The 13,632-nt window shown below is 37.2% G+C and overlaps 2 protein-coding genes across 2 annotated transcripts; both read right to left on the bottom strand.

Annotated features, from left to right (window-relative positions):
* Positions 1-2,305: 2,305 nt before the first annotated feature.
* On the bottom strand, positions 2,306-7,776 carry LOC145895874 (cathepsin D-like). Its single transcript, XM_082984656.1, has 11 exons — positions 7,703-7,776; positions 7,275-7,404; positions 7,076-7,199; positions 6,896-7,014; positions 6,668-6,852; positions 4,298-4,442; positions 3,714-3,898; positions 3,427-3,523; positions 3,102-3,275; positions 2,923-3,027; positions 2,306-2,467 (listed from the first exon to the last, which is right to left on the bottom strand). Exons 1-11 carry the CDS (start codon positions 7,774-7,776, stop codon positions 2,306-2,308), a joined length of 1,500 nt encoding a protein of 499 aa, XP_082840782.1.
* Positions 7,777-10,350: 2,574 nt separating this feature from the next.
* On the bottom strand, positions 10,351-11,475 carry LOC145895373 (pepsin A-like). Its single transcript, XM_082984175.1, has 3 exons — positions 11,343-11,475; positions 11,164-11,268; positions 10,351-10,704 (listed from the first exon to the last, which is right to left on the bottom strand). The coding sequence occupies exons 1-3, from the start codon at positions 11,433-11,435 to the stop codon at positions 10,543-10,545; spliced, it is 360 nt and encodes a 119-aa protein (XP_082840301.1). The 5' UTR covers positions 11,436-11,475; the 3' UTR covers positions 10,351-10,542.
* Between the last annotated feature and the right edge of the window lie 2,157 nt (positions 11,476-13,632).

Raw genomic sequence — 13,632 nt, 5'->3', positions numbered from 1 at the left:
TTATGGAGAGTTATATCTAGGCGGTGTGAACCCTTCAAGATTCACTGGAAAGTTGAACTACCATAAAGTTGTCGATAAGGCAGGTTTGTTTCCCATCAGTAGGTGCAGTAATGTCCACAATTTGAAACGAAAGTTTCCAAACAAATTTAATTCTTTGATTACATCAATTTAAGTGGGCAGTTAATTTCTTTGCACTCTATGGATGAGTTTGACAAACAATTATGTTTCCTTCATGGTTATAAGTGTTGGACGTCTTGGCTAATTACTATGGATGGTATAAGTGTTGGAGATAAAGGTAGTCACAGAGCTGGTGTGGTTACTATGTTTACATCTATAAAATCCTTTACCGTCAATAATCACACCAAGCTGCACTGATCACTTTATTGGTCGATACAGTGGCCATCTGTGTGTAGCTCTCAAAATTCATATTATTGTCTCAATGCGTATTTGCATAATACTCATGTACATTTATCCTTCATAAAGGTCTTCAATTGTCACACGCTTTTTCGTGCTTCATTCGCCTTTTTGCCTTTTTCACGTTTGACTATTTATCGCCGTGTTGGCGTTTCGCTTCACTTGTCCTGATGAAGGTCTGTTGAATAACGACCGAAACGTCGTTTAAACAAGTTTTCTTTTTGCCAGAAGAGCCTTAAATTACTAAGTAATATGCCTGGCAATATCAACAACAAACTGTTTTAATACCTTAGTACTAATTTCGCCTGGTGGATCGCGGCATCTCCAGTCTAGAATAGGTATCCCCTCGTGATGGGTTTGTCTTAAACACGTCAAAATCATGAACGTGATAAGCTCGATATATATTTCTATGCAAAGTCAACAAACCGATCTTGCAGACAGTTCAGTTAAATCAATTAATAAGAAACTAATGATGACTTTAGGCGAAATATATTTTCCGAAATACACATATCATGGTACGGTACCCAGGGGGCCTCGGTTAGAACGGATCAAAATTAAATTAATATTCTGCAAACACTTTTGTGATTAGCACGCAGATCTGCGAAGGTTTGCTGTGTATCGTGCGACGGTTATGTTATCCACCCTGTAAAATGCTGTAATCAGAGGATTTCATGTCTGAAATCGTTATGTCTCTGGACTGGCTTTAAATTTAGGTGATACAACATTAATTAGTCCTCTTTAGATTTTGTTGTCCTGTAAGTGAATAAACCTTTGATATCAACGATGTCACGCACAACAGACAAGACTCCAGAGAATCTTGCTCTCGGTAATGTTTTAATTGATGACGCTGTGACCTATTTTCTTATTCACTGTACTACATGTGCTGGTGTGTAGATATACAGTGGACAAGTCACATCGGTAACTATTAGACCGCCAATGGAACGTTTAAAATGTTGCAACCACACTACGAAAGTGCAGATACAAAAAAATGGAATTATTATCGAATGAAGTAACAACATTCATAACTAAACAATGAGGTAACAACGAATTAAGTAACAACAACGTGGGTGTATAAGTTGTAATCAGTGTATATCATTCACACTACTCCTGCCATGCGTTCTATACTGAAATAAACGGTTTCTTTCGTTGCAAAACTTCACACAATTAAAAATGCGTGACGTCGTCTTTCCCAACATCCTGCTTTCATCCGACCATAGTTACAAGTAGTTTCGTTACTCGTTTCATAGTTAAATTTAAGCGTTGCCTGAAACATGTTGTTCACCAGGGTTTAGCCGTTAGTCGGCTATTGCTTTATGTCAGGCATTGATTCTTTGCCTTTTTCCATGTAGACACCCTTTTAAAATCACCAACCAGTTATCGCATTCCCTTCTGTTATACTATTGATTTAATCAACTATTTATATAATCAACCATTACGATTTGGGCCTCCGTACACCACCCAATTTTACTACATAACTGCATTTTACCACATTCAAAAAACTAATACGTATTTTTCAACCTTTTGTTGGTTAAGTATATTTTTGAACAGACACATAATCAGCGAAACAGAAAAAATACTTGGAATGAAAATCTATTATTTACACTTGAGAGTTTGATTTCTTTGAATCGTCTGTATGGTCTCTAAAGCTGACAGAGACTCAGTAACGGATTACTACAATATATTATAAATAATCCTGAGTCGTTCGTCAGTTTAAAGTTTCTACGACATATATATTTCGCCTGTGTTTGCAGGCATCATCGGTATCGCAAAAAAAAACACAACAACGCAGTTAACCAACAGCAATACAAATACACTTGATTATATATTTCTTTTCATGTGTATATCAACGACACAGCTTTCAAGTGGTTACTGCTGCTCATGTTAGGCTTGATCACTTTGAAACTGGTGGCAATGTTGCGAATCCAACACGGTTGTTGGCGATATCGAAAGTTGTGTAGTAATTTCTCATAAACATGACACCAAAGATCCACAATGGACCATCTTCTGACATCATGTTACTGCCGTAAAACCCGAAGATGCAATCCTCCTTAAACTGTTATAAAGGAATAAAATGTTTACTCAATAATACCGTATAGAAGAGTTTAACAAAAGAAAAAATGGCTAAAATAAAGACCAGATTTTAGCGGTCAATGTTATAAAAATATCAGCAGTTTCAAATTGCTGCTGAGGATGCCAGTGCAGACGAAAACGATTTTTCAAGATTGCTCATAAATCAGACAATGGCGGTGGGCGGTACAGGAAGTTCAGCATTTAGTCATCACAGCTTTTATGATACCTATGATGTAGGTTTGGAATAATGGCATACTTTGCACGTTTAAGAGTAAATCAAAGTTTAAGATAGCAGTGTTGTTTCAGCCGTCTCATACGACCAATTGATATTGTCCTCAAAAAATCAGATTAAATTTTTCATTTTTTTCGCCGATTCGGGGGTTGTTATCAAATTACCAACTCTCTTGGGAAGCGAAAAATGTACTGGTTTGAACGAACCGTCATGACGTACTCCTCGGGTGTGAGAACGTATTTGATGCCGGAGAGAGTAAATGTAATATTCGGCATTTGACACTTTTCTCCACAATTCAATGCATATTGATTCTACAACGAACAATACAGATTAGATAAACACATAAAGCGCAGGTAGCAAGTTTTAATGTTTAAAAAGTGACCACCTTTGTGGAGGTTTCCATAGCTCCAACAGCATGGGCGATCATCGCGACTTCATCTGTAGGGCCAAGAAATTGGTTATTACCTGAACCAATAATTGCCAGACAACCACCGACACAAGCTTTGGTACCAGCCTTATCTCCAACACTAATACCATCCACGGAAATATGCCACTCATTCTGAAAGTCATCATATTTGGTGATCAAATTGAACGACACGGTGCTACAAATCCGTTTGTGTGTTTTGTTAACAAAAGAGAAAAATTGTTTCGTTGGTTTATTTTAAATTGCAGACATTTTAGTGAGGTGCAAATGGACTACTATAGGTTACCTTTCCAACAACTTTATGGTAGTTAAACTTTCCAGTGAATCGTGCAGGGTTCACACCACCCAGATATAACTCTCCACCATCTGGTAGAGACAAATCTCTAAATTGTGACAGGTTTAATAGGAAAGACAGCAAAAGAAATAGGTCATTTGCAACGCAATTAATATTTCGCAGATTCGAATAACCAGACAAACATTTTATTTCAAAAAACTTTAAAAAACAATTTCTGACAGCGACGAACGCGTCTTTTTTGTTTAAATAATACATGCACCATTTTACAACTAATTTACCTGTTAAGATAGAATGAGAACTGATTTTTTGTCACTATCCCCTTTTGAAACATGTGATCAAACATAGGTGTATAGTTCCCACGTGGGAAATTCATTCCAACTATTCCGTCAAACAAATCATCTCGATGACCATCGGGAGTTTTAATTATCTCAAGGAAGGTCTGATTCACACTCAAACCCCCAACCTGAAAAAATATTATGGTTTTCCTTCAATGATAAGGAAATTACCAAGTGTCTTACAGAGATCACATCTTGACTATAAATTCCTGTGTAACCTCCATTCGAGTAATTCTTTCCGGTTTTAACCTATGTTGAAGAGTCAGCACTGTTATATTTGTTATAGTCGGCTGCGAAAAAAACTTGTAACTTTGAGACAACGCAAAAGCGTGTCGACCATGTAATACTCACAGCATGCAACCCTGTTTGTGTCACATTTAGCCGAGGGCACCCAAACGAATTCCTTTAGAGTATCAAAAAGGACGATAAATATTTGTGGAGGGGTTCCTATTCCAATTTCTCCCAAATAAAACAACTATAGAATATTCTGGTAGATTAAGTTGTGTTTTTATACATGGTAATGTTACGTTATGAAAGTTAACAACAGGCACGGAAGCAGCGGCCTTGCTGGAAGCAAGTAGAAGTTTGTCGTGACGTTTCTGGAATTCGTTGACAATTGATTTTCTTTCCATTGAAGTTTGGCTCAAAGTCTCATGGCGTGGAAGATTTATTCTTCACCAAAAATGACATACATTAGACTTCAAGATAAGAATGAAATAACAAAAAAATAATATTGTGACACACAAATGCAATAGTGAGCACTGCAAAGTGTTGTCAAAAAAAATAACATCAAGACTTCTTTCTTCATCTTTCCAATCTTGTTGAAAACTGTTTTAAACTTACATAAGAAACCAACTGACTATCGACAACCCTGCAAAAGTGAAGAGCAGCGAAACTTAGTAGAATGGTTCAGACATAACTGGAGTCCGGAAAGATGGCGTCACGCAATAGTTGTTTGTGCGAAGTTTCGCATCTATACAATATCTAAGAGGCCTTTCACAACAATAGGAAGAACGTTTTTGAAGAAGTTTGTCCTGCACAACTTTGGTTACTGTGGTAATATTCTAATAACACGCCGGCCCTGCAAACGCACAAAGTGCATTTGACGCCCTTTGTTCCAACATAAACGTCAACGAAATAACCTGAAGGAAATCTCGAAGCACGATTTTTTTGCATTTACTTTTTGATTGTGGCCATTTTTGGTGAAGTTTTGATTGAGCATTTGTGCTCTTTTTCCAATGCGGGCGTCGAAGTGCTTCGAGGATCAATAGGGGTTGCTAACTAGTAATGAAAAAATTCTGGTACTGTTAGCATTGGTTTCAGGATAATCTTGTTTAGACTCTAAGAAGTATCCCTAACTTATAGAGATTTGTCAGTACCAGATGATAAAGAGTTATATCTAGGCGCTGTGAACCCTTCACGATTCACTGGATTGAAACTACCATAAAGTTGTCGAAAAGGCAGGTTTTTTTTCGTATCTCTAGGTGAAACAATGTCCACAATTTTGAACGAAACTTCTCTTTGATTACATCTATTTAAGTGCGCAATTAATTTCTTTGCACTATACGGGCGAGTTTGACAAACAATTATGTTTCCTTCTTAGTTATAAGTGTTGGACGTCTTGGCTAATTACTGTGGATTGTATAAGTGCTGGAGATAAAGGTAGTCGCAGAGCTGGTGTGGTTACTATGTTTACATCTATAAAATCCTTTACCGTCAATAATCACACCAAGCTACACTGATCACTTTATTGGTCAAAACAGTGGCCATCTGTGTGCAGCTCTCAAAATTCATATTATTGTCTCAATGCGTATTTGTATGATACTCATGTACATTTATCCTTCATAAAGGTCTTCAGTCGTCACACGCTTTTTCGTGCTTCATTCGCCTTTTTGCCTTTTTCACGTTTGACTATTTATCGCCGTGTTGGCGTTTTGCTTCACTTGTCCGGATGAAGGTCTGTTGAATAACGACCGAAACGTCGTTTAAACAAGTTTTCTTTTTGCCAGAAGAGCCTTAAATTACTAAGTTATATGACTGGCAATATCAACAACAAACTGTTTTAAGACCTTAGTACTAATTTCGCCTGGTGGATCGCGAATCTCCAGTCTAGAACATGTATCCTCTCGTGATGGGTTTGTGATCAGTGGCTCGACTTCCCGTGTGTGTCTTAACCATATCATAATCATGAACGTGATAAGCGCGATATATATTTCTATGCAAAGTCAACAAACCCATCTTGCAGACAGTTCAGTTAAATCAATTAATAAGAAACTCATGATGACTTTAGGCGAAATATATTTTCCGAAATACACATACCTTGGTTAGAACGAATCAAAATTAAATTAATATTCTGCAAACACTTTTGTGATTAGCACGCAGATCTGCGAAGCTTTGCTGTGTAACGTGCGACGGTTATGTTATCCACCGTGTAAAAGGCCGTAATCAGAGGATTCCATGTCTGAAATCGTTATGTCTCTGGACTGGCTTTAAATTTAGGTGATACAATATTGATTAGTCCTCTTTAGATTTTGTTGTCCTGTAAGTGAATAAACCTTTGATATCAACGATGTCACGCACAACAGACAAGACTCCAGAGAATCTTGTTCTCGGTAATGTTTTATTTGATGACGCTGTGACCTATTTTCTTATTCACTGGGCTACATGCAGGGTTCACACCGCCCAGATATAATTCTCCACCATCTGGTAGTGACAAATCTCTAAATTATGATAGGTTCAATAGGAAAGACAGGAAAAGATATAGGTAATATTTCGCAGATTCGAATAACAAGACAAATATTGTTTTTCAAAAAACAACTTTGAAAAATGATTTCTGAGCGCGACGAACGCGTCTTTTTTGTTTAAATAATACATGCACCATTTTACAACTAATTTACTTGTTAAGATAGAATGAGAACTGATTTTTTGTCACTATCCCCTTTTGAAACATGTGATTGAACATAGGTGTATAGTTGAAAGCTGGGAAATTCATTCCAACTACTCCGTCATACCAATCATCTCGAAGACCATCGGGAGTTTCAATTATCTCAAGGAAGGTCTGATTCACACTCAAACCCCCAACCTGAAGAAATATTATGGTTTTCCTTCATTGATAAGGAAATTACCAAGTGTCTTACAGAGATCACATCTTGACTATAAATTCCTGTGCAACCATCAAACGAGTAATTCTTTCCGGTTTTCACATATGTTGAAGAGTCAGCACTGTAATATTTGTGATGGTCGGCTGCGAAAAAAACTTGCAATTTTGAGACAACGCAAAATCGTGTCGACCATGTTATACTCACAGCATGCAACCCTGTTTGTGTCACATTTAACCGAGGGCACCCAAGCTATGTCTGTCGAAGTATCAAAAAGGACGATAAATATTTGTCGAGGGGTTCCTATTCCAATTTCTCCCAAATAAAACAACTAATATAGAATATTCTGGTAAGTTAAGTTGTGTTTTTATAGATGTTTTGGTGAGGTTACATTATTTTTGTTTACAAGAGGCACGGAAACAGCGGCCTTGCTGGAAGCAAATACACGTTTGTCGTGACGTTTCTGGAATTCGTTGACAATTGATTTTCTTTCCATTGAAGTTTGGCTCAAAGTCTCATGGGGTGGAAGATTTATTCTTCACCAAAAAGAACATACATTACACTTAGGGATAAAAATGGCATAATAAATAATTAATATAGTAGTTTCACACATGCACTAGTAAATTGGTTTCCTGGATAATCTGACCAACAAAAAGTTAAAAAGATCAATCAGTTTTGCTGTTGCGTCAAAATTGTCAGCATGTAAAACATAGTTAACTGATTTCAAGATGACACACACTCACATGTGAGCACTGCAAAGTGTTGCCAACAAAAATAACATCAACATTTTTTTCTTCATCTTTCCAATCTTGTTGAAAACTGTTTTAAACTTACACAAGAAAGCAACTGACTATCGACAACCCTGCAAAAGTGAAGAGCAGTGAAACTGAGTAGAATTCTTTAGACATGATAGGAGTCCGGAAAGATGGCGTCACGCAATAGTTGTTGGTGAGAAGTTTCGCATCTATACAATTTCGAAGAGGCATTTTACAACAATAGAATGAAGGATTTAAATAAGTTTGTCATCTGCAACTTCACTGACTATAGTAATATTCTGATAACAAGCCGACCCTGCAAACCACACAAAGTGCATTTGACGCACTTTGTTCCAACCGAAACGTCAACGTATTAACCTGATGGAAATCTCTTTATTGCAACATTTACTTTTTGATTGTGGCCATTTTCGGTGAAGTTTTTGATCGAGTTGTTTTCCCAATGCGGTCGTCAAACTGCTTTGAGGATCAATACGACCTGCAAACATTTAATGAAAAAAGTCTGGCATTGTTAGTGTTGGTTTCATGGTAATCAACTCGTTTAGATTCTAATAAGTATCCCTAAATTATGGAGATTTGTCACTACCAGATTGTGGAGAGTTATATCTAGGCGGTGTGAACCCTTAAAGATTCACTGTAAAGTTGTCGACAAGGCAGGTTTGTTTCCCATCAGTAGGTGCAGTAATGTCCACAATTTGGAACGAAAGTTTCCAAACAAATGTAACTCTTTGATTACATCAATTTACGTGCGCAATTAATTTCTTTGCACTACACGGATGAGTTTGACAAACAATTATGTTTCCTTCTTGGTTATAAGTGTTGGACGTCTTGGCTAATTACTGTGGATTGCTTAAGTGCTGGAGATAAAGCTAGTCACAGAGCTGGTGTGGTTACTATGTTTACATCTATAAAATCCTTTACCGTCAATAATCACACCAAGCTGCACTGATCACTTTATTGGTCGAAACAGTGGCCATCTGTGTGTAGCTCTCAAAATTCATATTGTGTCAATGCGTATTGGTATGATACTCATGTACCTTTATGCTTCATGATGGTCTTCAGTCGTCACACGCTTTTTCGTGCTTCATTCGCCTTTTTGCCTTTTTCACGTTTGACTATTTTTCACTTCACTTGTCCTGATGAAGGTCTGTTGAATAACGACCGAAACGTCGTTTAAACAAGTTTTCTTTTTGCCAGAAGAGCCTTAAATTACTAAGTAATATGCCTGGCTATATCAACAACAAACTGTTTTAATATCTTAGTACTAATTTCGCCTGGTGGATCGAGGCATCCCCAGTCTAGAACATGTATCCCCTCGTGATGGGTTTGTGATCAGTGGTTCGACTTCCCGTGAGTGTCTTAACCACGTCATAATCATGAATGTGATAAGCGCGATATATATTTCTATGCAAAGTCAACAAACCCATCTTGCAGACAGTTCAGTTAAATCAATTAATAAGAAACTAATGATGACTTTAGGCGAAATATATATTCCGAAATACACATATCATGGTAGGTACCCAGGGGGCCTTGGTTAGAACGGATCAAAATTAAATTAATATTCTGCAAACACTTTTGTGATTAGCACGCAGTTCTGCGAAGGTTTGCTGTGTATCGTGCGTTGGTTATGTTATCCACCGTGTAAAATGCCGTAATCAGAGGATTCCATGTCTGAAATCGTTATGTCTCTGGACTGGCTTTAAATTTAGGTGATACAACATTAATTAGTCCTCTTTAGATTTTGTTGTCCTGTAAGTGAATAAACCTTTGATATCAACGATGTCACGCACAACAGAAAAGACTCCAGAGAATCTTGTTCTCAGTAATGTTTTAATTGATGACGCTGTGACCTATTTTCTTATTCACTGGGCTACATGTGCTGGTGTGTAGATATACAGTGGACAAGTCACATCGGTAACTATTAGACCGCCAATGGAACGTTCAAAATGTTGCAGCCACACTACGAAAGTGTAGATCCAAAAAATGTGGAATTATTATCGAATGAAGTAACAACATTCATAACGAAACAATGAGGGAGCAACGAATTAAGTAACAACAACGTGGGTGTATAAGTTGTAATCAGTGTATATCATTCACACTACTCCTGCCATGCGTTCTATACTGAAAAAAACGGTTTCTTTCGATGCAAAACATCACACAATTAAAATGCGTGACGCCGTCTTTCACAACATCCTGCTTTCATCCGACCATAGTTACAAGTAGTTTCGTTACTCGTTTCATAGTTATATTTAAGCGTTGCCTGAAACATGTTGTTCACCAGGGTTTAACCGTTAGTCGGCTATTGCTTTATGTCAGGCATTGATTCTTTGCCTTTTTCCATGTAGACACCCTTTTAAAATCACCAACCAGTTATCGCATTCCCTTCTGTGATACCATTGATTTAATCAAGTATTTATATAATCAACCATTACGATTTGGGCCTCCGTACACCACCCAATTTTACTACATTACTGCATTTTACCACATTCAAAAAATTAATACGTATTTTTCAACCTTTTTTTGGTTAAGTATATTTTTAAACCGATCACATTATCTGCGAAACAGAAAAAATACTTGCAATGAAAATCTATTATTTACACTTGATTAATGAGAGTTTGATTTCTTTGAATCGCCTGTATACTCTATATGGCTGACAGAGACTCAGTAACGGATTACTACAATATATTATAAATAATCCTGAGTCGTCCGTCTGTTTAAAGTTTCTACGACATATATATTTCGCCTGTGTTTGCGGGCATCATCGGTATCGCCAAAAACAACACAACAACGCAGTTAACCAACAGTAATACAAATACACTTGATTATATATTTCTTTTCATGTGTATATCAACGACACAGCTTTCAAGTGGTTACTGCTGCTCATTTTGGGTTTGATTACGATCACTTAGAAACCGGCGCCAATGTTGCGAATCCAACACGGTTGTTGGCGATATCGAAAGTTGTGTAGTAATTTCTCATAAACATGACACCAAAGATCCACAATGGACCATCTTCTGACATCATGTTATTGCCGTAAAACCCGAAGAGGCAATCCTCCGAAAACTGTTACAAAGGAATAAAATGTTTACTCAATAATACCGTATAGGCACAGTTTAACAATAGAAACAATGGCTTAAATAAACACCAGATCTTAGCGTCAATGTTATAAACATATCAGCAGTTTCAAATTGCAACTGAGGATGCCAGTGCAGACGAAATCGATTTTTCAAGATTGCTCATAAATCAGACAATGGCGGTGGGCGGTACAGGAAGTTCAGCATTTAGTCATCACAGCTTTTATCACACCTATGATGTGGGGTTGGAATGAAAGTATACTTTATACTTTTAGGAGTAAATCATGGTTTAAGAAACAATTGTGGTTGCAACAGTCTAGTACGTCGAATTGATATTGTCTTAAAAAAATCGAATTAAATTTTTCATTTTTTTCGCAGATTAGGGACCTGTTATCAAATTACCAACTTTCTTAGAGAGCGGTTTGTTCGAAGACTGGTTTAAACGAACCTGTATGACGTACTCGTCGGGTGTGAGAACGTTTTGGATACCGGAGAGAGTGAATGTAATATTCGGCATTTGAGGCTTGTCTCCACAATTCAATGCATATTTATTCTACAACGAACAATATAGATTAGATTAACACATAAAGCGCAGGTAGCAAGTTTTAATATTTTTAACGTGATCACCTTCGTGGTGGTTTCCATAGCTCCAACAGCATGGGCCATCATCGCGACTTCATCTGTAGGGCCAATAAAATTGTTAAAACCCGAACCAATCATTGCCAGACAACCACCGACACAAGCTTTGGTACCAGCCTTGTCTCCAACACTTATGCCATCCACGGAAATTTGCCAGTTATTCTGAAAGTCAACATAATTGATGATCAAATTGAACGACACGGTGCTACAAATCCGCTTGCGTGCGCCGAGAGGATTAGTAACAAACAAAAATTCTTTCGTTGGTTTATTTTGAATTGCAGACATTTTTGTGATGTGCAAATGGACTACTATAGGTTACCTTGCCGACAACTTTATGGTAGTTAAACTTTCCAGTGAATCTTGCAGGGTTCACACCGCCCAGATATAACTCTCCACCATCTGGTAGTGACAAATCTCTAAATTATGATAGGTTCAATAGGACAGACAGGAAAAGATATAGGTAATATTTCGCAGGTTCGAATAACAAGACAAATATTGTGTTTCAAAAAAACAACTTTGAAAAATGATTTCTGACCGCGACGAACGCGTCTTTTTTGTTTAAATAATACATGCACCATTTTACAACTAATTTACCTGTTAAGATAGAATGAGAACTGATTTTTTGTCACTATCCCCTTCTGAAACATGTGATTGAACATAGGTGTATAGTTGAAAGCTGGGAAATTCATTCCAACTATTCCGTCATACCATTCATCTCGAAGACCATCGGGAGTTTCAATTATCTCAAGGAAGGTCTGATTCACACTCAAACCCCCAACCTGAAGAAATATTATGGTTTTCCTTCATTGATAAGGAAATTACCAAGTGTCTTACAGAGATCACATCTTGACTATAAATTCCTGTGCAACCTTCAAACGAGTAATTCTTTCCGGTTTTCACATATGTTGAAGAGTCAGCACTGTTATATTTGTGATGGTCGGCTGCGAAAAAAACTTGCAATTTTAAGACAACGCAAAAGCGTGTCGACCATGTTATACTCACAGCATGTAAGTTTGCTTCTGTCACATTGAACTGAGGGCACCCAAGCTATTTCCATCGAAGTATCAAAAAGGACGATAAATATTTGTTGAGGGGTTCCTATTCCAATTTCTCCCAAGTAAAACAACTAATATAGAATATTCTGGTAAGTTAAGTTATGTTTTTATAGATGTTTGGGTGAGGTTACATTATGATAGTTTACAAGAGGCACGGAAACAGCGGCCTTGCTGGAAGCAAATAGAAGTTTGTCGTGACGTTTCTGGAATTCGTTGACAATTGATTTTCTTTCCATTGAAGTTTGGCTCAAAGTCTCATGGGGTGGAAGATTTATTCTTCACCAAAAAGAACGTATATTACACTTAGAGATAAAAATGGCATAATAAATAATTAATATTGTAGTTTCACACATGCACTAGTAAATTGGTTTCCTGGATAATCTGACCCACACAAAGTTAAAAAGATTAATAAGTTTTGCTGTTGCGTCAAAATTGTCAGCATGTCAAACATAGTTAACTGATTTCAAGATGGCACACACTCACATGTGAGCACTGCAAAGTGTTGCCAACAAAAATAACATCAACATTTTTTTCTTCATCTTTCCAATCTTGTTGAAAACTGTTATAAACTTACACAAGAAAGCAACTGACTATCGACAACCCTGCAAAAGTGAAGGGGAGCGAAACTGAGTAGAATGGTTTATAACTGGAGTCCGGAAAGATGGCGTCACGCAATAGTTGTTTGTGCGAAGTTTCGCATCTATACAATTTCGAAGAGGCCTTTTACAACAATAGAAAGAACGATTTTAAATAAATTTGTCCTCTGCAACTTTACTGACTATGGTAATATTCTGAGAACTAGCCCTTCAGTCGTTTTACAAAATCGGCTTCTTTCCCTTTTTTTTGTCAACCATGGAATACGAGGCCGAAGTGAACGCCACTACCAACCCAGAGTAAGTTATCATCCTCTTAGTTAATTTGTTATCATGTATTACGTGTTAAGACTTGGTTGTTGATTTACTTTGTGATGTCACAAACGCCACAATCCTTACCGATTTCCTGCTAAACAAAATGGAAATCTCCTATGTTGATGGACCACGAAGCCAAACAACATATCTCCAACTTTGGGTAGCGGTGATTTTTCTTCTACAAAATTGTGAAACAATTTTTTATCATATATGCTTTCATCGTCCAAGATTTTGTAGCCTGCATACCTGTTTTCTCGAGGAAATCGACTTTTTTGTTCTGAAGTCGAAAATTTAACAAAGTCCTAACTATCGATG

Source organism: Ascidia mentula, chromosome 3 (genome assembly GCF_947561715.1).
Source record: "Ascidia mentula chromosome 3, kaAscMent1.1, whole genome shotgun sequence".
Taxonomy (NCBI): Eukaryota; Metazoa; Chordata; class Ascidiacea; order Phlebobranchia; family Ascidiidae; genus Ascidia; species Ascidia mentula.
The sequence above is the reverse complement of the archived record's forward strand: the minus strand, read 5'-3'. Positions and strand labels throughout refer to the sequence as shown.